The sequence below is a fragment of the Neopelma chrysocephalum genome, unplaced genomic scaffold (assembly GCF_003984885.1).
Source record: "Neopelma chrysocephalum unplaced genomic scaffold, ASM398488v2 Primary Assembly neopelma1_67, whole genome shotgun sequence".
NCBI lineage: Eukaryota > Metazoa > Chordata > Aves > Passeriformes > Pipridae > Neopelma > Neopelma chrysocephalum.
The window spans coordinates 3,544,085-3,570,504 of record NW_020897726.1 but is presented as its reverse complement, the minus strand read 5'-3'; the positions used below and the strand labels follow the sequence as shown (position 1 = coordinate 3,570,504).

At 41.8% G+C, this 26,420-nt stretch overlaps 1 protein-coding gene across 4 annotated transcripts in view; it reads right to left on the bottom strand.

Moving 5' to 3' along the window:
* Window positions 1–26,420, bottom strand: part of DYNC1I1 (dynein cytoplasmic 1 intermediate chain 1) — a 186,176-nt gene that overhangs the window by 33,059 nt on the left and 126,697 nt on the right. For all 4 annotated transcript variants that reach the window (XM_027684764.1, XM_027684762.1, XM_027684763.1 and 1 more), the window contains exons 11-14: window positions 15,050–15,196; window positions 10,804–10,917; window positions 7,848–7,981; window positions 5,113–5,257 (exon numbers count right to left, since the gene is read on the bottom strand). In XM_027684764.1, the coding sequence (XP_027540565.1) occupies window positions 5,113–5,257; window positions 7,848–7,981; window positions 10,804–10,917; window positions 15,050–15,196 (540 nt within the window). The remainder of the gene's footprint in view (window positions 1–5,112; window positions 5,258–7,847; window positions 7,982–10,803; window positions 10,918–15,049; window positions 15,197–26,420) is intronic.

Here is a 26,420-nt window from a genome sequence, read left to right as displayed (position 1 = left end):
CAAAAGGGCAGACACATCTGCCAGTTTAGATATGACCTGAGACTGTCCAGATGCAAGACAGCCATCAAAAGCTACAAAAACTGATTATCTGCCAGATTTGGGCTCCTGTATAGTCAGTGGTGGGAAGTAATGGTGGTACCTCAAAGAGATGTCTAATGTATGCATTACAGTTACTTCTTTCCAGTGACTGCGTAAGAAACCAAAGTATGGAAGCCCTAAACAATAAAGGACTAGAAAGATCCAACTTCATATGCAGTAAGAGTCATCTAAAATGCCGTATGTGATAATGTGAGAAGATATGGCCCGAAGGATTTAGGAAAGCTTAGAAAACAACATTAAGAATTAATATGTTCAAGAGTGAAATTCCAGCTCTTGTCTACACCTAAGTGTAGGTAAAATAAGGTACATGAGTAACCTCTGCATTTCACCAGTCCCATTTTTCTGTTGGAGGCCTGTCTGATCCTGTTACAAACTCAAGAAGTAGGGCTGGCCCCAACTGGACAAAACTGGTTTCCATCTGGAAGTGTCAGCACATTAAAATCAGAGCTTTACTCTGAGAAGATTCTACTGTCAGTGAAACCAGAGTTGTTCATAGGCATAAGATAAAGCTCAGAGCAAAACGCAAAGATCATCAAAGGACTTCCTGCCCTTAGGGAAGACACATGCTCCTATTCTACTCAGACCTTGGCAGCATGGCTTGGTGCCCAAACCACTGGCTTACAGGATACTCCTGTGGAGCCCCTACACTCTTCATAAATCACTGCACATTCACTGGAATAGGAACATTTTCCATAAGGCACCAGTTGGCAACTGGTTGCTAGTGGTGTCCCCCAGGGATCAGTGTTGGGCCCAGTTCTGTTTAATATCTTTATTGATGATTTAGATTAAGGGATTGAGTCCACCATTAGCAAATTTGCAGATGACACTTAGTTGGGGGGAAGTGTTGATCAGCTGGAAGGCAGGAGGGCTCTTCAGAGGGACCTGGACAGACTGGAGAGTTGGGCTGATTCCAACGGGATGAGGTTCAACAAGGCCAAGTGCTGGATCCTGCACTTTGCCCACAAAAACCCCCTGCAGCGCTACAGGCTGGGCACAGAGTGGCTGGAGAGCAGCCAGGCAGAAAAGGACCTGGGAGTTTGGATTGACAGGAAGCTGAACATGAGCCAGCAGTGTGCCCAGGTGGCCAAGAGGGCCAATGGCATCCTGGCCTGGATCAGGAACAGTGTGGTCAGCAGGACCAGGGAAGTGATTCTTCCCCTGTACTCAGCGCTGGTGAGGCCACACCTGGAGTACTGTGTCCAGTTCTGGGCGCCTCAGCTCAGGAAGGATATTGAGGTGCTGGAGCAGGTCCAGAGAAGAGCAACAAGGCTGGTGAAGGGACTGGAGCACAAGTTCTGTGAGGAGAGGCTGAGGGAGCTGGAGAAGAGGAGGCTCAGGGGAGACCTCATCACTCTCTACAACTCCCTGACAGGAGGTTGTAGCCAGGTGGGGGTTGGTCTCTTCTCCCAGGGAGCTATCAGTAAGACAAGAGGGCATGGTCTTAAGCTCTGCCAGGGGAGGTTTAGGTTGGATATTAGGAAGAAATTATTTACAGGGAGGGTAATCAGTCATTGGAATGGGCTGGCCAGGGAAGTGGTAGATTCTCTGTCCCTGCAGGTTTTTAAGATGAGTCTGGATGTGGCACTTAGTGCCATGGTCTAGTAACCATGGTGGTGTTGGATCAAGGGTTGGACTTGATGATCTCAGAGGTCTTTTCCAACCCAGCTGATTCTATGATTCTATGATTAACAGCTTCTCTCAAGGGAAGGATAAGAGCTAAAGGAGATATGTGAAGGATGAAAGAGCTAAGAAAATCAAGCTCTCTATCCAGACTTTTGTTAAGTCCCTCAGCAGCAAACAAGCCATCTTTTAGCCCTTAGCTGAAACTAGCTTATGTTTTGCTATGCTTTAACAATTCCAAGACATCTCCTGTCCCTTGATACAATATCAAAAATTTGCACTCCAAACAGCAATTGCTGTAATAATAACAATACTTACATTTCATTATTTAACCTCATGCTATTCATTCATGAGGATTAGTGCTTAATTAATTAACAACACTTAGCATTTCCACTCAGCACTTTACCTCTTCAAAGCATCATACCAACACTACCTAATTAAGGGCAGAGCTCCACAGACACTTCACATCAGGACTTCTCTTTGACAGCTCTGCATCCAAGAGTTGCCCACATCGTGTAGCATGAATTCAAGTTGAAAGCCCTACTAACTTCATCAGGAACCAGGTAATGCCCTAGTTATCAAGAGACTATCTTTGCAATTTCCTTTTCTTTTCCTATTGCTTCTGGTTGCTTGCTATTCACCCAGGGATCTAATTATTGGCTAATGGATGATAATGTGAACCTTGTATTAGTGTTATCTACAAAACTCTCATTCTTCTGTTAGTGCAAACCTTATTCTCAGTCACCTGGTTGAACTGCCTTTGGATAGAAAATGTGTTAACCACAAAAACAGATTATAAAATGACAAGCAAGAGTTTTTAAGGGAGATGGTGCTTTCAATCCATCAGTCAAATGCCTGCTATGAAAGCGCCTTTCTTGTAAGCACCCCAGGATGCTACACAACATCAATAGACAATATAAACACAAAGCTTTTATGGTTCACTTTACAATTGGACATTGACTCTGAACCTGTGAAACAGAAAGGAATTGAATTTCATGACCAAAGAATATAATGTGCACAGGATTAAGTAGACAACACTGGTAGAAGCAGGAAAGCAATACGGCATTGGATGCTGACAGGGAGATGAAATTTACAGATAAGAAACCAAAAGAATAAAACAATTCTGAGTAAAATCTTATAAGACACTCAATACTTCATAACACTATTTTTTATAATCCACTGGTTTTTTTTCCAGAGAATCAAAAATGCTGATGGATTTGTTCAGAGCCCACTGATTGACTGGGCCTTGATTATGAGAACTGAACAAAGAAAGCCTTAAATATGTAGTAGCTCCAGCCAAGGGAATTATACAGAAGTAAACTTCTGATGCAGTCAAATGGGAAGAAAAAGAAAACATTCATCCAGTTCAAGAACTTGTTTAGTGTCTCAGAGGATGTCTTCACAGGGCAGTGGCTGGCAGGGCGGCAGCCTGGGGCTGCTGCTGATCAAACCTGCTCCAGAGGAAAGCAAGAAATCCAATACAGCAATGTGGCTTCCAGCTCTGAGGAGTGCTGTGGTGTGTCACATGCACATCACAGCTCACATCAGCTTCGTCAAATAGCTTTCTCAGGAAGCCCTTCTTGCCAGATGAGCCACAGCCTGATAGATATCAGAAATTGAAATGGTTTGGTTCTTTGAAAACTGATTGTCTTGAACAGAATCAGACCCAACCATTTTGACACTGAAGTATTCCACAAGAATAACTGTGTATTACTATCTGCAGTGTCTTTGTGCCCAAAATAAGCTGTGTTAGTGTTACTGCTAAATTCTAAAATCCCAAGAGTTTAAAATAAAAAAACAGGCTTTACTATCGCTTAATAGAATTTCATTTAAGCTGCAGATGGATGAGGCCCTTATTGCCATATTCACCCTTAAGCCAAGGGTCAGATACTCATCCTAGACTTTGTTTGGAATTCAATACCTGCCTTTCATCTTCCCCCACTCCCCACAATTCTTCTCCCCTCACTCAGCTTCAACTGAATACACTCCAGTATTCCCTTGCCACCAGTTACCACTGTCTAGGACTCCCTTGTCTCAGACAAATGGGCTAGCTAGCCCCCAGTGAGCTAACCCCTAAGGTCTCCATCACTTGGTTACCTTGCAGCCCTTTCTACCGTTTACCATGTAGGACCCATTCCAGCCTGCCCTGCTTCTGCATTAAGGCTGGGTCTATTGATGTATATGGTTACATTAGGTAAATCATGCACCTTTCTTATTAGAAGTTTCCTAAAATGTAATGCTCAAATCAGAACCATCTGCTGTGGTTCAGGAAAAGATACCTGTTAATTAGTACGCACATTGGATCAGACCATTAACAAATGCATTGGGAAGCTCATTCAAGTTATTATCTAGGTAACTGTGCTTCTGTTTCCAGCACAAAGCTGTCACATGAGCCCTTCTCATCACTTTTGTATTTACATTTGCTGTGCATCTGTTCTAGCATCTCTAAGCTCTGATGTCTGATGTCTTGGAAGAAAACACACTGAGATACTTCCTGACTGGGGTCAGCTTCTAGTACTGGAACTCTGCTGGGTGTGGCTAAAGATGTGAACCAAACACAGGCATAAAAACAAGTTGGTAAAGACAAAAACCTGGCATTTGGAAGGCAGTTCTCTACTCTGGTGTATGACCAAATTAAATTTAGATTACTTACATAATTAGGATTTTACCTTTCATTCTGCTGTTTTACTCAGCCTATACAATAAACCAAGTTGGTCTATTTAGTCTGCCTCATGGGGTGTTGGGGTTTCCAAGTTTCACAGAACTGCAGAATTTCTGCTGTTCATAGTGCTCTCTCTGTAAGAGGTCGCAGGGAGATGGCCACAGAGTAGTCAGAAACAGATCCATGGTGGTCATGAATGTAAGTTCCAGCATGTATTTCCTCCCAGCTTCCAGTGTCTAATGTCACTGGGACAATTTATACCTTTTGGCTATCACAGCATCCTACAGCCACAAGTGACATTGATTGCACTAAGTCATATATGTGCTTTCCCTGTTGCTTCAGAAGAAAGTGTTCCTGCTGCTGCACCACCACTGTGCATAGTATAAGCCTTGCAATTTAGCCTGCACAGGGAGTGCTGCATGAATTGTTTGATGACTGGGAGTACAAGACATCCTAATCTGCTTGCCTAGTGAAACTGCTCAGCACTAGGGTTAATAATGAAATACAGGCCAGCTGAAGCAACCTTTAAAGAGCTTGGTATGCTCCAGGGCAAATATGATTGAGAGTGACACTAGCTATATATTTTACTAATTTTATCACTACGCCTATTCTAAGCACAGCCTTTCAATTAATTGATTTTTAGGACTTAATATAGACAGTACTGAAATATTTCTGACAACAGCAATTTCACAAGCAGCATTACTCATCCCATCCCAACTCAGATTTCTCACCTTTGTGGTCCACAATTTGACTGTCCAGTCAAATGATGATGTGACAAAGAGATGAGAAAAGTCAATTGGACCCACTGCCATGTGACAATTGATTCCTGTGACGGGCCCTTGGTGGCCTTCAAAAATTTCACCAATGCCAGCTTTACTGCAGGAAGAAGAGACATTTACATGTGGAGAGTCATTTACCACCTGGTGATTTAACATTATTTTTCTTTACTCTTGGGTTCCTGTTTCCTTTTAAAGTACTATTTAACCTGTAAATCTCTCTCCTTTCACTAAGGCTTTTGCCTGCAGAGGGAAAAATTAATGCTCAGAATCCAGCACAGGGAGACTTTCTCATACCTGAAGACTTGCCTTACTCACTTATACTGTCTACTATTGTAGCTTGAAGTAACATTTATGTATAATTATAAAATAATTCCAAACTGTAATTATACTATAGCTTATGTCTCTGAGTAAGCCATTATCACAAGGAATAACCATTAAAATAAAAATGCAAATATGTTAATGACTTATCATGAGCAATTCTTTTTCTTTTAAATATCTAAAATAACTTTTCACAGCAGTCAATCAAGTCACTAGGAAGCAAATGTTTTTTCACAGTAATTGAAGGAATGGGTCCTGTGATCAGGTATCATACAGTTATTACTTTTAACAAGGGGAGAAGTACATTTCATCAGCCTGAGGCTAGAATACCTATTAGGAAGGAAAAATACAACACTGTGTAAGACAGAATGTGCACAGTTTTTTTTCTTCCTGGAAGCAAATGATGCCAGCTCAGTTGTCAGTGCTGTTTCACAGTGTACACAGAAAAGGGAATCATAAAATTACCCTTTTAGTTAGATTATAGAAAAACTGTGAGTGAAAGAAAATACATTAAAAATAGGCACAGCCCTGATGAGGCTGTCAGCCCTGTGCCAGTGTGAGTACCATGTACTAAGAGAGATGTGGAGCTGCACCGGAGGAAATTGGTCCCTACTAGTGCAGTGTCCCCTCATGTCTCTTGTGTGGACAGAGTGATCTCCCTTGAGCTCTTCTGCCAGACCTCGCAGCATATGCTGGAGCAGGGGCCAAGTCCTGCAGTGCCTCTGCAGTGCTGGATACAAAGGACACCTCCTGTTGTATCCCCAACTGTCTGCCATGTAGTCAGTGGGATAAGGGGAGTTCTGGAGCATTGAGAACACCTTGGGTATTTGCTGTGCTTTGACACACCTTTTTCCAGAATAACATATGGCTCTCCACTGTGCTGGGCTGAAGGACACAGGAGCCTCCGGAAATAAAATGGGGATGGTAGCAAAAAGCTCCGGGAAAGGCAGGCAGGAGCAGAAAAACTTTTGTCAATGGTCAGCAGAACGTTTGCTAAAAGGGTGTGCTAACAAGAGTATCTGGCACCTTCTCCCTCTTGTGAGGAACAAATCAGGAATGTCTGAAAAATCAGAAGTGAGAAATACCCTTGGGCATGCTTCATTCATCTTAGCAGCCTAAGATTAATTCAAACCATCAGCAGCCACACAGCCTATCAGTATATACCTAAATAGACACAATTTTGCAATACTGTCATTGGTCAGGCTAAAACAGAAATATTTGAAAATAAAAAAATATTGAATGAAATAACTTAAAACAGTATTTAGAAAACATTACGGATGTGTAATAGAAGTCTTACAATCTTTAACCAGTGTATCAATGTCTCTTTGGTCAACAGAAACTCCGAATATGATAAAATCTGAATTCAGCAAATATTGCAAACTACTGAAGTGTGGGCGTGAGCACTAAGTCTATCAGTGGAAAGTTTGTTCCTTACAAAAGCATCCCAGAGGATGGAACTACTACTGGAAGCTATTAGAGCACATTAGCATCCTGCAGATTTGCAGGGTGCAAAGCAAGGAACTTGCAGTATTAAACTACAGCCTAGGTTATGTAAGGAAAGGATATGACCCCCATGTGTGAGAGAGCACAGGATCCTGGGAACGAATTAAGCAGAGCTCTCAAACCCATGTGGCCCACTACAGCTACATCCGTGCTAGCAAAGAGACCAGGCAGCAGCCCAGACTGAGGGACAATGGTGTGAGTGGCTGCTGGCTGAACAACAAAACCCTGTCGCTCTCCTGGAGAGGGTGGGCATGTCCAAACTGCCCCCTGAGAGCGGGGGCCAGCAGGGCTCAGTCTCTACCCTCACTGCACAGATGCAGCCTGAACTGCTGCATAGGAATACCCGGAACCAGATGGCCACGCATGGGAAACTGCATTCTCTGTTTCTCATGTGCACATGTGCTCATGGTGGCTTTTCTCTGATTTATGCTTGTGGAGTCTGAAGATGGAGCTGAGAATGGTAAAAAATAAAGCAGATTACCGTATCTTATGAGTGGTTGAGGCCTGATTACCCTGCAACAAAACTGTCTCCTAGGGCCTCATTTGACCTGCCCAGATGATACCTACATCTCAGCTAGCTGTATAAGCCTCCATCTCATCTCATGGGTGAGAAAGAGACATTTCTGAGGTCCCAGTCATCTTCTCTTCAGGCAGATGTCTGAAAAAGGTAAAGGAAGTCAACCTAAGAGTAGTTATTGCTCCCCACCAACCTCACAGGGAGCCTGGGGCAACTACCCCAGTACAACGGGCTGTAGCACAGATGCTCAGAGTCAGGCAGCTCCTGTCCCCACTCTCCACACACACTTGGCTACCTCTCGCCAACACATGTATGCAATGTTATATCAGTACAAAATGCTGAACCTCACCTTCCATGACGACAAGCTGTGTAGACTGTTCCCTCTTCACTGCCAACGACAAAGTTATTGACATCTCCGGTTGGAAAAGCCATTCCTGTAACCGCCACTGGTTTGGACTTATTGTACACAAGCTCCATGCTCTCCTACCAAGACAGATTTTTGTTATTATTCTGTTTGTTATTTGTTAGTCTGGTTTGGTTTTGGTTTTTTTTTCCTAATTAATTTCTAGATGTTGCACGGGGTAGCAGGAGAGGAAGATGAAATCATTTGACCCAGTCACAGGATTTTGGTTTCTGCTTGGGATATTGTGAGAAGATGCAATGTCACTAGGATGCTCCTGCCATCCCCAACGCTATCTGTCATACATTTGAGACTGGCAGGAAGGCACTGGTCTTTCCTGCATCATTTTAAATCAGGCAGCTATGACAGGTGAGAATTTAAAATCTGATGGTGCAGAAACTGAAGGTAATACCTTAATGGTTACACTTGCTAGCCCCAGGCTCTAATAAATCATGCAATACCCTTGTATTTACAAACATTTTGGAAATCAATTGTTAGGAAGCACATGTAATATTGTGTGCATCTGAGGCATTTATTGCACTCTGTCATTTGTTGCTTTGCAGGACAAAATTAAAAAGTTGGGGTTCTGTCACTGCCACCATTCTAAGCATTACTTTTCAGGGATTTTCTGAGGTAACCAGAAACACTCCCTCTAAACTCCACCATCAAACTACAAACCAGCAGGAATGTTTTCTGTTTTCATTTGGTAGCTATATTTCAAAGTGAATCAGCATGCCCATTTTTACTATTGCAAATACAATCACCATGAACAGTTTGTGGCCATTGCAAGAAGCGAACACTTTGAGCAGACTTTGCACAACTTTTTGGGTTTTTGGCCTAAATGGTGTAACCCAAGAATCCACAAAAGGGCTGAATGATTTCACCATTTTCATTTTTAGCTATTGAAGTGGGTTTGTTTTCTATGTTTAAGGTGTCTAAGCTGCTATTCTTCTATGGCCAAAGCCTGTAGGGTTTTTCTCAGAAGGGTTTTTTTGCTGGAACTAAAGAAAGTGAGTGTCCCTGCGAGAGGAGAGCGATGCAAATCCATAGAGAAATAGTTTTGCTTGGTTTATACTTTTCTTTGAAATACATTTGATTCTATTATGAAGGAAAACATGGAAAATGGGAGAACACTACATATTTCTGTGAATATGTGAGAGAGAGAGAGAAGGAGAGAGAGAAAATTCAGTGAATATGGGAGACAGACCATATATTTTTGTGAAAATCTTCTGGGGTGAGATCATCATTTAGTGTCACTGTGGAGACACGGCTATAGACTGTGGTGGACTCTCTCCTCCCAGCGCCCACATCATGGCTGTACACAAGTGCTCTGGATCTGTGTCTTTGGAAAGTTTCAGACTGACACACATCAGCAACACTTTACTCCTCCCAATTTAAAACTGTGGCATGTAACTTGACACCAAGCGCTGTGCCTTTCTTTTCTAGATCACTGTGAGCCATGTGCCAAACTTCCGTGTAATGTGGGGTGTGTTCCCATCCTTGTTGAGAAGTTTTGAAGCAGGGAAATTCCATCTGAGTGATGAGGTACCGGAACTCAGATGTTCAAAGATCTGTGCTTCAGAATTTAGTATTCCAGTAAATGAATACATAAGGGTGGGATTTATCTTCTTGATGTTTATATGAGAAATAAGGGAAGGGATTTGGGTGCCTGAGCATAGATGTCTGGGCCATTTTAGATGCCTCCACTTCTATTGCAGAAGAGTATTGGTTTTTCATAGTCCCAGGGCACAACTACCAGACCCATACTGCTTGCTGCCTTGGGCAACATGAGCAACATGGTTGACCTTGGGAAACTGGCCTCACTTTGAGTAGGGGAGTAGATGGGATAACTTCCAGAAGCCCCTTCCACCTTAAGATTGGACAGTTCTGTATCCCAGGGTGGGTATCTGAAATGGCATTTCACACTTGGAGAGGTTAGTCATTCTCCAGAAGTACCAGCCTCTCTCTCTGTTAAATGTAAAGGAAACTTAGACTTGACATGGACTTAACTTTTGGATGGCTGAGGTTAGGATAGAGGAGTCCTACCTCTTGTGTCAACACTGAAAAGCAAATAATTTGATAGTAATTGCACATTAATGCGTGATTAATGGATGGGTAATGGAAGCAGTAAGGAGAGTTTCTATGCAGCATTTTGAAACAAGATCAGATCCCATGATGCTTACTAAAAATGATATTAATTTTCTTTCCTAAGAAATTATGCATAAAAAATGAATGATGTGTTAGAATAGAAAATGTACTACTCCAGAAGATAACACTTAAAACATGCTTTCTGTACACCTTTTTCAGCATCAGATTCTTTGTTTAATTTCCATTATTATAATCACTAGTGGTTTGGGCAATTTTCCTATGTTTCCTTTTATTTCAGGTACAGAGGAGGGGAGGAAAAGGCAATGGTAGCAAACATTCCAGAGAGAGGAGATTAGTTCTAAAACTTTTGATTTGCATTGTTTGTTCCTTTGGCTACTGAAGGCAGGCAGCAAAGCAAGCTTTCTGACTGTGTGCCTTGGAAACCTGCAGTGCCTAGGGTGTGTTCAGCAGCAGTGCAATCTAGTCCATATTTGTTAAACAATGCTGCAGAATAAGTGCAATTTATACCACAGGCGACTTCTGTAATTATCATGCTTTAAAATGGACTATTTCATTTTCACTTGAAACTGACCTATGTATTAATGTATTACAGTAATTACATGATTTGTGGTAAAGGAAATGGGTTTGGCTCTTAGCAGAGACTGCTGGAAGCAAGCTGTACTCTTTCAAGTGCATCCATTGGTTTTAGTTTGTATAGGATGTGAGGTTTTGGCTTTTAGGAGCTGTGTTCCACTACACAGGTATCCTGCTCTACGGAAGGCACTTTTTTCCCCTGTATAGATGAAAACAAACCCACCTGTGGAGTTGAGAGCATGTCCAGGCTCCAGGAGCACATTTTGCCATCTGTAGAGACGGTAATGAGATTGTGCGCATTCTGTGTCCCAACTACGTTCACACAATACACAGGATGCTGAAAACAATGACATTGACACTGGAAATCAGAGAGCCATCTCACATTTTCACAGACAAATTTCTAATGTCTCATATGTTATTTTAAAGAACGATTAAGTAGTCACACAATGCCTGGAAAATACAACTCAGCTTTTGCCAGAAAGGAATTGTTTTGCTTAGGTTTTTTTTTAATTTAAATTTTAAGAAGTATGTTATGGAGGTGGAAATGTTTTCTAAGTTTCATTTTCCTCATAATAAAACAACCCAGCTGAGTAATGCCGAATTATGTGGATGAGATTTCACCCACAGGGACTTTATCATTCTGCTGATGGCTTTTGACACTGAAAATAACCAGCAGAAGGAGGCAAATTGTCCAAACGGAATCAAAATGAAATCTTTATTCAAGAAAACAGATGCATAAAACTTGAACTCTGTCAGAATTTGGCTTGCATGATAAATATTTGCAAATGCACTCTGGCTGAAGAACATGAACCACTCCATCAGCGTTCTTCAGCATTGGCCAATACACCTTTTTGATTCTGTTATAAATGGGGAGTGACTAAATTTAGGGTGTTACACCTGGCTCAACATAACACAGTCATTCCATGGAGGCTGAATTCCACATAGTATGCATAATGAAACTTGGCCTATTCCTTTTCCAAGGAACCTGGTAACATTTTGAGCCTAATGTCGTCTGATGGTAACATATGAGGGATGGGTCAAGTTCAGCAAAGTCCAGAGCGAAAAATCAGTCAGTCTGAACAACAAGATTTAATTTCCTTTGACCTGTACAAGTGATACTGCTGAATTAAGGGTTAAACATATACAAAAGTCAAGCAAAGAAAAATTTAATTTCTCTGCTGCTTTTGCCAATAAATAGAAGACCTGCGTTTCCAGAAAGAAAAAACGCTTTTCTCTAATACTTCCCTTATTTAAAGAAAATTAGGACCAACTTACAAGAGATCCCTATGGAGCTTCTAAGCCAACTCCATGCAGAGCTAGAAATGTAGCATTTGCTCCTGCTGAAAGGAATGGCAGAACTACCACTTACGTCAGACTACTTCAAGATCCAGCTGCAGGTCACTTACCCAGTCAGTGGGAAAAGGCATAAATCTTCAGAGCTCTGACTAGGTCTCAGGTTTGATACCTGAGTGCCCAATAAATGTCCTCTCTCTAAGTGCAAAAAGAGCAGCACCTGTGTGAACATTGTTTGTGCACACACTGAGAGGGACCAAGCAATTACTGCTGCAATGGTACCTTGTGCTTGGAGGTCACCTGTACACACCAGTAAGTCACAAGGTCCATTCTGATGCTGATTTTTTTCTTTCTCTCAAGATTGTCAGGCACCTGATTTCTCCCAGATCATCAAATGGACCCCAATTGGTCCCTCACACGTGCTTCACACTATTACCCTCATATGATGGACCTTTTTGCTGCTTAGAGTTAAGGTAATGACCCCAGTGCTAAACATGATTGCTACATACTGATGTGTGAAATAAGCATAGGCCTATTTTTTTCATGGGCATTTGAACTCCAGTAGTCCAAACAGGCAGTGACAGAGTGGGTGGGAGGAAGCCAAAGCAAGCAGTGAACTATCTAGGATATTTAGCAGGGAGGAAGACAGTAAGCTATGTCTTTCCAGCAGCACCTCAGTGTGTCATGTCTGGCTTTAATCAGGGCTACCAGCCATCAATTTCATGCACAATAAAACTCATGGCAGAAATGAAAAGATGTAAGGAAAGCAGATGAATAAGACAATCAACTGTATGCAACAGAAAGTCTAAACAGGCTCCTTCCTTTCAAAGGGTCGCTGCCAGCTTGCTTTTATTTATTTTGGAAATGAAATCATCATGCAAAAGGGTTTTGTCTTAATTAAAATTTCCTGTTGTTCCAAGTGCAGATGTGTGGTGGGTGTGAAAGGAAATTAGTGAGTAAGCTGCGGGTAGAATCCTCTTTCCTGGTGAATCCAGGCAGTAATCAGTGATACTAAATTTCAGGAAGGTTTAAATCAGTGAAAACAACACGATTGTTTCAAATAAACAAAGCAAGAGAAAGAAAAGAGAAACCCCCTTTTTTCTTGTACGGCATGAGTTCAAATTAAAAATGACTATTCAACTCACATATAGCAGTACATAAAGTAAGATCATTACGGTAGAGTTGTCTTAATTTAATTCTTTTTTTTTTCTTGGCAGCTAGGATTCAAGCCAGCCTTTTGCAACCAAGACCTCATTTGCAGTTTATGTAAGTAATTCCTATCTATAAACATAAAGTAAGCACTCTTTTATTGTAAAATCTGATCACTCCTGAAAAACATCATGCTTCCTCATGTTAAGACTGTTTAAACACTTATTTATACCAATCCATGACAGCACATAAAGTGCCCATCCACAACCAAAAGTAATTTATTTATATTTGTCAAAAGCAAAACAGCATATATTGTCCTATTGCAATAATAAAACTACTTTAATATATAATTCCAGGAGGTACAATTTTGCCTTAAGCGATTTTTGAGTGTAAACAAATTACTTCCCATTAATCTTTGCTTTTCCACTAGATTTTGAGTCCCAGTTGTTCAATTTTCAGTGATAGTCAGCTTCTTGCTACTGGTTTTCTGGTCTGCTACATCTCTAAATTGCACTTCCAGGAGAGACTGTTTCTTTTCATGCAGATTGAACAACATTACTGGCGACAAAATGAGCAAAACATTAGGGAAATGAAAAGCAATGTTGAAGTTGCAACCCATGGCACAGATCATTAGATAATTACATCAACATTCATGATAGTGGAAATTTAGAGAACAATATTTGTAATGCCTGGCCCACTAAGTGTGTCTGTGCACACCTGTCATTTTGTAATATAAGAGACTGGCCATCATAATACTGGCCCCACACTGAATCTTTTGCATCAATTTACGTGGCATGGCTTCTAGAGCTGTCTTTTAACTCCAGGGATTATGTTGTCACAGTCAACAAAAAGCTGAACTTTGATCTGCAACTACCGAAGATTAGAATCACAGAATTGTGAAAGCTGGAGGTGCAAAAGTACCATCATGTTGTCCGATCCTTCATTCTGCTAGAACAAGATTATTATCTCTTAGAGTGCTTTCTGTAGTTCAGTTCCTTATGTTTCTGAAAATCTGCATTTTTCTGCACTCTTATATGATACTTTGTATTTTTCTCCTCCTTTCCACTTTCCACTAAGAAATTGCCCTAAGCCCACTTCCAAGATGAGCTACTCCACTTTCCAGCTCTTCTGAAGAGTCTGCCTAAGCCTAAACTCTGGAGGACAACTCAAGAATGCACAACATCTTTGTGCAGAATTGACTGAAGGTCAGCACAGTAGCAGAGTGAGGACACTTTGGCAGGCAATTCAGGCTTGTCTCTTCCTCCAGCACAATAGTCTCCTACCACAGACATCATCCTTGTATCACAGAGAAACTCTTCCTTTTCAGGCATTTTTTGTTACTACTCTGCCTGTATGTCTCCCAGATATCATTAGAGCCCATCTCCGCCATCACTATCCGCAGGTACCAGTGTGTGTCAGCAAAATGCTCTCCCACATCATTCTATGGAAACAAACTCCCCCCCAGTGCACAAGCTCTGCCCTATGGCCCTGTCTGGAGTAGGAGACCATGGCAAGCATTTATGTATTCCTCTATTAGAAAACAGAAGCAAACTGCCACACTCTTTTAAAGGGTACAGTGTGACTTACAGGACTCCGCTGAGATCACTGTAGGTGCCTAATCTGGTTCAAAGGAGAAACTTGTGTACACCAAGACAGCAATAAATGATTCAAATTGCCTGCCATGCTGGACTGACAGACACGCTGTCTCTATAATGACTTGTCTTTACAGGCAACGGAGAGCAAGAGTTACAGTGCCACTGAGCTGGCACAAAGGTGCCTCACCCAAGTGTTGTACTCAATCCTGCTTTTTCCCCGGAAAGGAGAATAATCTCCTGACTTGACTGTATGAAGTGTGATGGTTAAGCACTTACAGGAGGTGGTTGTACATCTCTCTTACCTATTTCTTTCAAGGGCCACACTTACATTTTCATCTGTGTGGCAACCAGCATTGTAGACACAACTATGCAGTTCCATTTCCTTGCTGACCATTTCCTCTAAGGAAAGAAGGAAGTGATTTTTGTCCTTACCGTGTGAGCAGCAGCAGATAAGGGAGTTCTCTGAACTGGAGTGCGCCTGTGACTGCGATTATCCCACAAGACAATTTGGCCAGAATATGTTCCACCGACGACAAGGTTTGGGTGAAAGCGGGCAAAACAGACTGACATCACAGAGGACTGGAGTAAAAGAGGTAGAGAAGAGAGGGATTACAGGATCAGTTATCTTCAATGCTCTCCTTAGGGAATCATATGGTAATTAGTATTTTGTGTTTTAGGAATCACTGTATGAACTCTATTCATACTCCTTGCACACCAGTAATTCTACTAAAGCCAACAGAACACATGCAAAGAGCTGACTTTGACCCTAAAATGTGTTATTCAACTGGTCCTCAGGAAAATATACACTAAAGGGTGAGTCTAAGCATGGTGCTAAAAACCTGAAATAACCTCTCCATGACAGTGATGGGAAAGTGCTTAATTTCATTTACAAAAATGAGAACTTCAAGTAACCAGATACCAGCTGGACAGAGGTTGACATCCTCGCCCATGATATCCCATCAGGGAGAGCTCTTCCCCTATTGCTCCTCTACCTCTGAGCTCTCAGGTAATGAGATGAGACTGTGAGAGACCTTCCACAGTGCACCTCAAGGTGTACTGTCCTGAGAGCATCAGCTGACAAGCTGCATCTCATTGTCGGATCCATGACTGATTTCTCTGCTGCCGAGGTGCTCTTGTAATAGCAAAGGGAACCACACTTTCCTCTATACCGTCCAAACAGAACTCAGTTTTTCCTCATCTTAATGACATCTGAGTTGTCTTCGTACATTTTCTTTAGCTGGGGATGCTGAGAAACCAGACTGGTATAATGGTTACCCTGGCTACCTGGTAGAGTGCCCCACAAGCCAGTATGAAGATTGGTATCTATCCCAACTACTGCTTTTCAGTGTCTTTAAAATAACATACAATAGCTGAAGTCTTCAAGGGAACAATCCTCAGAACCTTCATGTGCCAACAAGCTACAGCTGAGAGCAACAAGCTGTAACTCCTTCAAGTCTTCCATTCTCTTCCTAAGGAATTATTTCCCATTTTTATATAATTGGTACTGGATACTATGTCTTTGTTCTATGCAAATTGGAAAACAAATGTTACAGCATTCATACAATTTCCTGAGAATTCACATACTAATAAAGAGAGTTTGCAAACAAAAGCAAATGTTATTTTTTAAATAGCAGTTTTAGTGATGTTTACTAGCTGCAGAGGAAGGCTTGAACTGCTGTGGCAATTACAGTCAGAAAGTTAAATTCACTGTTAATTTTTGCATTCTTAAAAATTCATTTTCTGACTGTTTCCAATGAGTTTTGCTAACAAATTTTTTTTTATATTTTAATGACTGAATATTTTGAAGTGTTGGTGTTCCTATGTGGGAACACACTTTACTCAATGACAACGGGTTAACTAAATTACCAGATTTCAGTTGCATAAAAAGCATGGCAGACATTTAAGTAAACTTTGTTGAATCAGGAACATCAGAGTTGCCAAACTGAACTAGACCCAATGTCTACCTAGGTAATGGCCCTGGCCTTCTGGCAGAAGTGGATGGAGTTGTGAAAACCTTGACATGGGCAGATGTTGTCTCCTTTCCTTACTGCTCCTCATTCTGATATCTAGTGGCTAGAGACTGATTTGAACTTACCAGAGACTTGAAATCCCTTCTGATAGGGCTAGAATTAATTATGCTAATTCCTGATGTCTATAACATGACATTCAAACTATGAAGTTTGAATACTTTTTACTGGCTGCCTGATATCTATTGTTTAAAGCCAGATTAAATGCTAAATTAACTTAATAGACATATTTATAGCACACAGCAGTATATTTAGTACTGTTTTTTTGACCTAGTAAGATCATCAAGACAATGAAAAAAGCTGCAATTGCCTTTTTGATTCTCCACTCTCTCTAGATTCTTGTGGCCCTTCACTTGACACCTACGATACCTTTGCTTGTTGACTAAAGCTTTTTCATATATTTCTGTGATGTTAGTCTAGCATCTAATGATTAGATGATTAGTGTACAAAAATGCCTACTTTAGTCCATATCTATCTAAGCACTTGAACATAGTAATTACACTATGGTCACTCTCAGCAACAAGAGCTAGCTTCCAAACACCATTTCCGAAGGACTTAACTTTATAGAAAAGAAAACCCACTTGTAAGGAACAAGACGTGGGTACTGCTAAGAGCAGTTTAAAACTCAGCTACACTGCAGCTGCCATCCAGTTCCACAGATGCCCCCACATTATAATTAAAACGGCCTTACAGCACATGTTCTACATTTTATGTCTTTGTTTAATGGCTTCGTGAGTTGTTTTAATCAACCCCTATCATTCCTTATAACTAAGCTGACAGATATTCTTACATGAAGTGAAATAGCCAGATGATTTTAAAATAGTACAGCTCCACCACTGTGTACACCCCACAGCAGCTACAAGGCTCCACATGTATTTTAAGAAACCCCAATTCAAACAGTCATTCCACAACAAAGTTCTCAGTTTGTCCCAAACAAACCTGGGAGACTCTGAAGCAGGGCAAAGAAGCCAAGTGGACAGTGTATTTTTAAACATTCTGTTTTCATGGTTAGCATGTTTTTGAATTCAGAATGCCAGAATACAGTTGAATGGTCAGGATATAAACTGCTAAAGGGTGTTTTTCATAAAGTTCAAAAATAACCTACAGACGTGACACAGAGTTAAGCGCTCTGCGCTGCTTCTAGTTTTACATATTGCTCCAAAGTAGCTTGCAGTCTTCAAATGTGAAATGTTCACATCCTTTTAATTATTTCAGTATTATTTTTCTATCAAAGAAAAACTTCTGTCAAATATTAGAATTTAACAATTTAAGGACTCCACTCAATACCACTTAGTATAGTGATTATTTTCTTAAAATTAATGGCAGTTCTCAGATGAGTAAGGGCTGTAAGATCAAGCCCATTCATTTAACAACTTTAAAAGCATTCATTTCTTAGCCATAATGGGAGAGAGCAGCAGACAGGTCTCCAGTCTGTCTGAACAGCTCTGTGCTCAAGGAGAGCTGCAGAAACCATTCCCCATAAGCTTCTTCTGCCTCCAGGCTGCTTCTTCTTTGCCCATTCAAGTAGTCTTGCTTCTCTAAAAGAGAGTTTTGCCACTGACTTCAAAGGGGGAGGATCCAGCACATGGTGAGGTTTTTAAAATAACAGCATATCCCTTGTTGCACTTCTGCCACACCTTTCTAGGGAAATCTCACAGTGCTTTCCAATAACAATGGTAAAGCTTCACAGTTTTTCAGTTAGGGATATTTTATGCACTATTGGTGCTTAGTTACCTTTGTAGAGGGCAGAAGCAGCTAGTTCCATAGTATATGGCAACAGCACATAAATAATTGTAAGAGCAATGATGTCAGAAGGCAATTCCATGGGGAGTTTAGTGTCCACAGTATAAAAGCAGCATTTAGAATAGGAGATTCCCAGCATTATCTTTTTATGGGTGCCACAGAGCATCTGTATCTTTCAGCTGGTGGGACACACAAGAAATGGACACACCCCAGTGTCTGGTCATCTGCATTTCTCTGAATTGCGCTGTGCAGTGAATAATTTCATTATTTACCTTAGCTTAATGCTCAGGTATTTTCTCCCTCTATGCAAATACAGCCTACTGGATTTTGCTTTCTCAGTGGCCTTACTAAAGGCTTCTTCTGGTACTTCTGGCTTTGCGATCTTCCACCCAGATGTTCTACTTCTAGTGGAGCCACCACACTAGTGCTGCTGCCTCATCCCCTGTGCATGCTCTGCCCCTCTGTGGAGACGAGCAGTTCTCCAAGGGCCGGGGAGCCAGCCTGAGTTAGTTCCAGGTGGGAGCACTGCCCAGGGCATAAGGGAAGAGTTCAGACTGATAAACCTGGGGGTTTTGCCTGGAAAACAGGCAATCCTTCTTCCTGAATGATAAAATTTCTGCTCCCAGTTGCTACAAGAACCTCACTGAACACATAATTAAGACACAAACCATGAAATGTCTGTGCTCTTGTCACAGCAAAGAGAGGGCTGGCATCAGAAACAGAAACGTTACCTAGCCCCTGGAGAGGTCTGCAGTCAGGGGGACGAAGGAAGCACCCCTGGTCCCCTGTCTTGTTGGGGTCAGGTTGTCTCAGCCTGTGGGGAGCAGCACTTTGGAACCGCCTCTGCCTCCCCCCTCCTTCTCTCCTCCCTCCCCACTGATGCACTGATCCAAACAGGCCCTGAGCCCTCTTCAAGCGGCTGGCAAAGCTGGTTTTTATTTTAGAAGCTTAATATGGCCCAGATTTGGATTAATAGCGGCGTATCCCTTCAACCACAGGTACACGTGCTCGGAACAGACAGTCATTTAGCTTCTCCTGACTGAGAAGCCTAACCTCAGTACCCACATCTGATGTGTATAGAGCCCTGGAGACTGAGCTGTCTCTGCTCATGTCCATACGTTAGGATGGCACTCTGCCCAGCCACCAGTCGAACAAGTTCACAAAGACCTGGGTGCTAAACAATAATGACTCTCAATAGGCTTCTGCCTTCAGCCAGACCTCTTCTGCAGGAAACCGCTCCCAGAGCCAGAGCTGCCATACTGGTGCCATATGCCTACGCTTGACACCAGATGGATCTCAAAACAATACTTTGTCAGTGGGAAGAAGCAATTTGAGGAGTTCACAGGCATTTCTAGGCTCCAGAACACCAGGTTATATTGCAGCAGGCACTCAGGAGACTCCTGGGTGTATTTTCTGGCTGAGCAAATGCATGTGAAAAAGCACTGCTGTCAGTGATATGCTGCTCTGGGTCAGTCTGACACAAACAACAGTGGACAACAAAATCAATGCAGCTGAGATGAAGGGACAGATCCTTTTCCACGCTTGAGGGAATTGGGTTAGAGGGACTGAGAGCAGAGGGACAAAGCTGTGGTACTGCTGCTTAGCTATAACCATGAAAAGGTGCCAAAGTCGTAGTCCTTCATCTGTAGGAACCGAAGAACAGTGACTGGACCTCTGATGCCTGCCCTTCTAAGGAATAAATAAATAAAGGGAAAGGCCAAAAGTACACATGCAATTTACTTATAAACTTTTGTTCTCACTCCTGCTCATCAAAAGCAGTATTTAAAGAGTCTAAGTACTCACAGTCCCTCTGAGAGCTGCCCAACCTTCTCCTGGCCAGGTCATCAGGAGATCATTTCATTCTTGCATTGCTACACACATTTATATCTGCCCCCAGAACAGATATGGATGATAAACTTCAACTGCAAACATGGATCAAAATCATCATCTAGAAATAAGACAGCAACTGAATCACTAAATAAAGTCCTTTTTCCCTGCCAGGTCATGGACTGAGAATCATCATGGAAAGTAGCGGTATCAGATCTGACACTGGTTAGTTCAGTTCAGTGCCCTGTAGCATCTTTTTGCACCACAAAAGGTGCAAGATATCTTGAAAGAGACAATTTTAGGGTGACTTTGCTCTGACTACTGAGATACCTGGATTTGTACACTGAAATAGAGGCTGTGTTCCTTCCAAGAGTCTTGCTTATTTTTAGTACCAGCTATTGTGAATCTGGATATTTCTGTGTTTCATATAAATGTCTAAGTATAATTAATAGTAACAAGAAAACAGCAGAGAGTATAGCAACAGAATTACAGCTGGTTTTGAAATTAAATTTGAAAAGGAACTTAAAACATGATATATGTGTACCAAACCTTTACCCAAGAGGTTACCTCTTAATTCTAAAAGCTCTAAATGCCAAGACTACTGCTTCCCTCCAACTGTCTTCCTATTAAACTACAAAATAATACCTGAAAGATTTTGTGCTGGAGATTATTTGTGGTAAGATACAAAATTTGTCTCTACTAAAAATAAAATAAAAAGGATTGACATCCTTCGCATATTAAAAAAAATAAATAAAACCAAACAAACCCTTCTTCAAACCAAATGTCAGAATTCTGTTTAATTAAAAAAAGGAAGTTTATACTTGGTTACAGTGTGTGTCGACATCTTTCCCTTTGATTTACAAGAGTATGGACGCGAAAGAACACATTGCTTTATTCAAGAGAAAGAAAGGAGGGAGGGGGGCCCAGTGTGACAGGAAAGAGTGTAGGCTGTATTAACTTCAGTGCTTGTTAAAACATGAAGGATTAATGGTAGAAAGGGAGGGAAGAATTGTGAATGTCTCCAGTTTAGGATCTTCAAAAATGTTTGGGGATTCTAAGAATGTCTCACCAGACCACATGAAAGCTGCACAGAGAGACTCAGCCACACGACTGCTCTAAATCCAAAGCTGGTATTGCTCCACTTATACCATCAAACCAATGGAACTGAAATGTAGCCACAAATTAAATTTATTTTTATTGAAAAAGTACTAAGTCCTTAAAAAGAAGGAAAAGAGTATGTCAGGAAACGCAGCTCTCTCTTAGCCAAGTTTACAGGGTAGGTAACTCTGAAATTTAACCTCAGTGCTGACATCTGAGTATTGCAGTAGAATCAGAGTGCTCTGCCCAAGTCTGCAGAAAGGCAATATCCAGCCTCATGAGTTTCATCTTTGTAACTGCAGGTTCAGCCCATGTAGCTACAAGAGTAAAATAATTAGAAAAAAAGTCCACAAGCTGCCTTGTCAAAAGGGAATCTACACTTCAGCCCTTTTGGAAAGTGCTAATATTATTAATTTGGTGGTGTCATGGTGACTCAGAAAAGCAGTAAAACTGCTTGCTGTATTGCAAAAGCAGATAATTTATCCATAACTGCAATAGCCAATCAATTAGGTAACTGTAAATTACTATACATACACACAAGCCTGAGAATACAGTCTTTGATGAGTATCATACTTTCTTTGTTACTGATGATGAGATGATTAAAGCCTGGAGAAATAAGGAGCAATTTCATAACAACAACACATCAAAATCGAGTTTTCTTTCCACCGAACTACTTACATGCTAAGTACACAAATAACTGTTTTCTCTGATTAGGACCTGTCTCCTTATCAAATTGCAGGGTCAAACCCTTAACGTCCATGTGCCTGCCTGCTGCAGAAGCAAGCACTGCCTTGGTTTGTCTGTTTTACTCAGGCCATGATACTCTAACAGTTATACATGAGCACTCTTAATTGTTTTGATTAAATTACTGACAAGCCTAAAGTGATGGGTCTGCACCACCCTTTCAGACCTGGAGCCTGAGGGCATGTGTCTGTGGGTGGTGCACAGAGACCTTCTGTCATCCCTGCTCATACCACAGGCTGATCAGAATCTGGAGCATATGGTAAGTGTCAGCTTGAGCATGGCATTCTGGCACTCTGCTTGCATGCAGCAGGGCCCAATGGTTTCAGCACAGTATTAGCCAAAGGCTTCTGGACCAGACCTGCTATACATGCAGCCAGCTCAGGACATGGGTCATGGTGTCACTGCCTGCCACCACCGTTAACTATATCTGCAAGTTCTTTGGGACAGAGACTACTTTGTTATGATAGGTTTGTAACAAAAGTCTTACTAAGGCATCTCTGTCTGGTGAAGGCCTCTAGAATTGAAGAAATAATAGCATTACCTGAAAAATTTACTTGGTGCTGTGGTCAGAAATGCCATTAAGTAAGAAGCATTTTTTTTGAGTACTGCAAATGAAATATAGATCTAGAGAAGTACAGACTCAAAACATCACATAAACCAAAGCCCTTTCTAAGTGTTGCAGTTAGGCAACTCCAGGCAAAAGCACCTATGAAGGTGAAGCCACTTCTATCAAGTAAATATCTAGGAAACCTGGCTGTGAGGGACAAGTCCAGGAATTTTGGTGACTCCTCTTGAATTACTTCTGCATATTCTCTGATACTATGTGATATAAAACACAGATGTAGTCTTGACAGCTCAGCCCCATGGTCATAAAGTGCCCCAGCCACTGATCTAAGGACTTAAGGTTCTCGTTGCTGCCCATTTCTTCTCCAGGCAGAACCTCCTTTCTGCTGGAAGCAAGACCAGGCCTCAGGAGCGAGGCTTAAGAGTGCCTATCCAGGGGGGTTCCCATCTAGCACTATGCAGAAGCAGAAGAAATCCCACAGAGATTGAGGTATGGGTTAGGCTGGGGTCTTGTTGTCCGTGACTTTTCTCCTCACAGAGAAAGCACGACAGATGACCACTTCATGGCAAGTGATGGAAATATCGGAGCAAAACTTTAGAGAGCCCACAGAGATAGCAAATTCCAGATTTGGAGAACAGAAATAGAAACATGAGTTGTGCTGTGGTGGTGGCTTGGTGGTTTCTATGACATCAGTTCCTCAAACCAATGCATTTGATCAACCAAAATATATGAAGCCACAGATGAATTAGAAGCCATTACAGATGCTGCAAGAACAATTATCTACAACTCAGCCTGTCAAGTTAGGTGTAGTAGTTGCAGCTGCTTGCAAGGAAGTCACAGATAAATGTCAAGTGTAGCACTCAGTCTAAACCCTCACAATAAACGCACAGGCCATGAGAACACAGGCACAGTCACAAGATCAACATACCGAACCAAGAACATTTTAAAGCCCCTCGTGAGGAAAGAACTTGCTTAAGTCCATCTTTTCTCAGAAGTCCAATAACTTAAGTGTAGTTAATTCTTCTAAGTTCCCAGATATTTCAATGACTCAAAAGCCTGCTCAAAGCCAAACAAATTGGTAAGTGCTTTCCTAAATAAGCAACTTTTTGGTTCAGGCCTTCTGAATGCAAATGACCTTCTTTCTGGGAGGGAAGAAGGATGCCCTGATGTTCAGCTGGTCTTGGGAAGACTCTGTAGACCTAGAGACAGTCAAGCAGCTGAAGTCACTTGGTTTGTTCAGCATGGAGAAGAGGAGGCTGAGGGGTGACCTCATTGCAGTTACAACTTCCTCGTGAGGGGAAGAGGAGGGACAGGCACTGATTTCTACTCTGTGGTGACCAGTGATAGGACCCAAGGAAACGGCCTGAAGTTGTGTCAGGGGAGATTTAGGTTGGATATTAGAAAACGGTTCTTCACCCAGAGAGTGGTTGGGCACTGGAACAGTCTCCCCAGGGAAGTGGTCACAGCACCAAGCCTGACAGAGTTCAAGAAGCGTTTGGATGATGATACTCTTTGGGCATATGGGGTGACTCTTGGGGATGGTCCTGTGCAGGGCCAGGAGTTGGACTCAGTGATCCTTGTGGATCCCTTCCAACTAGGTATATTTTGTGATTCTGTGATTCTATGACTTCTGCATAATGTCTGGGACAGGGAAGAGAAAAGGAGCATGAAGTACCAGGGGCTGACTCATTGAATTGCCAACGTTGGAAGACACATCTAGAGACTGCCTAGTCCAACCCCTTGCTCAGAGCAGGATCAGCTGGAGTAGATTGTTCATGACTGTGTGTTTTGACTGTCTCCATGGGTGGAGACCCCATTGCCAGCTCACGTTGAGATTCTCATCAACCAACACCCCCAAGTCTCTCTCCTCAGGGCTGCTCTCAATCCATTCTCAGTCCAGGCTGTATTTGTGCTTGTCTCTACCCAGGTGCAGGATCTTGCACTTGGCCTTGTTGAACTTCATGAGGTGCTCACACACTCACCTCTCAAGCATGTAAAGGTCCCTCTGGATTGTATCCCTTTGCTCCAAACCAAACAGTTTGGTGTTGGTGAACCAACATGTATCGACCAAACCACACAGCTTGGTGTTGGTGAACATGCTGAGGGGGCACTCAATCCCATTGTCCGTGTTGCCAGCAAAGGTGTTAAAAAGTGCTGATCCCAACACTGACCCCGGAGGAGCACCACTTGTCACTGGTCTCCACTTGGACATTGAGCTGTTGACTTCAACACATTCAGTGTGGCTATGGAGCCAATTCTTTATCCACTGAGTGGTCCACTATCTAATCCGTGCCTCCCCAATTTAGAGATAAAATGTTGTGCGGGACAGTTTTAAATGCTTTGCACAAGTCCAGGTAGATGATGTCAGTCATCTGAAGAATAATAGGCTGTTAGATTCACCCAACTTCATCACTTTCAACAATGTACCTTTTATAAGTAGTGGCACTAGATAATTGGAAATAATTGATAATTAATTAAGCATTGCACATAGATATGGCAATTGAGAGACTGTGAGGCACAAATAAACAGCTATCTAGTGGAAACACAGAAGATACCACAGGCGAATCTGTATTTAAGAATGAGGGTGGGAACATGAGTTGCTTTGGCACTCTTCATGTCTCCTACAGTAAACTACTGTACAGATTCTAATATGAGTAGCCTGACTCTGCACCCATAGAGCATTAGGAAGCGGCTAAGATCACAAAGGAATAAATGACTACTTTCCATTATAGACAATTTTTAATCCTCCTTTCTCCAAACAAACCTTAGTTTCCTGAAATTTCACATTCCGCTTTCGTCACCTGCAAGGTTCTGTTGTTTGGTTTCTACTATTTTTTTTTCCATGAGTAGCCTTCTAGAGGAGGAAGGAATGAGATAAGCATTTCTGCAGTCTCAGGGTCAAAGCCTTAATAAGTCAGCATAGTTATGACATCTTACATTTGCTGGCTTCTGGAGCATCAGAGGGCCACATCTTTCTCAAAAACCAGCACCCCTGGGTCATCCACTCTCAACAGTGATGGGACATTTTATAATGTATCATTATGATGCCAGGAAGAATGGATTTAACCCAAACGACTCATGTCAAACAGCAGTTCTGCACAACTCCAGTCCAAATTTGGCTTAGTTTATTTATTTACAGGTGTAAACATGAGACAGCAAATGTTAAGTATATTCTCCTCTCCATGAAATGACTGGTGATTCCATGTGTGTTCATGAACAATAAGGAACTGAAGTGGAATCAATATGCATCTTAGCTACAAAAATACTAAATGGTGTTATAAGAGCAATCAAAATTAGTTAATCACAGATCTTAATGTACTCTGGCACATTTTTTTGTAGATAAGAGATAATGAAAATGCTCTGATTTCTCCAATACAACATATTTTTAAAAGCATATTGCTTCTTGCATGTAGGACATTTGCTTGTCATCTTGTGCTAAAATAGATGTACTTTATCTTTCTTTCTCTCTGGCCCACAAGAAATGTCTTCCAAGGATAATAACAGTATCTCAGCCACGAGGCACGTGCTTCTGCCTTCCCTTTGTGGGAAGCTGGGAGTGTTAATCATCCTTATATCAGTGTTGTCCATATACAAAAGTTCTTTTCAGGGAAGTACTTGTCAGTCATCCAGCCATGGGGGCAGAGAGTGGAAAACTGCTGATTTTAGACCTAAGGCAGAGGAAAGTTGTATCCTGGGCTGTAATGATGGATTCCTTGGTTTCTGAGGCTTTTACAGCACTTTAGAAGAGTAACTGTTTTATATTTTGTGCCAGGTAACACAGAAAGAGGCTTCACTCCTC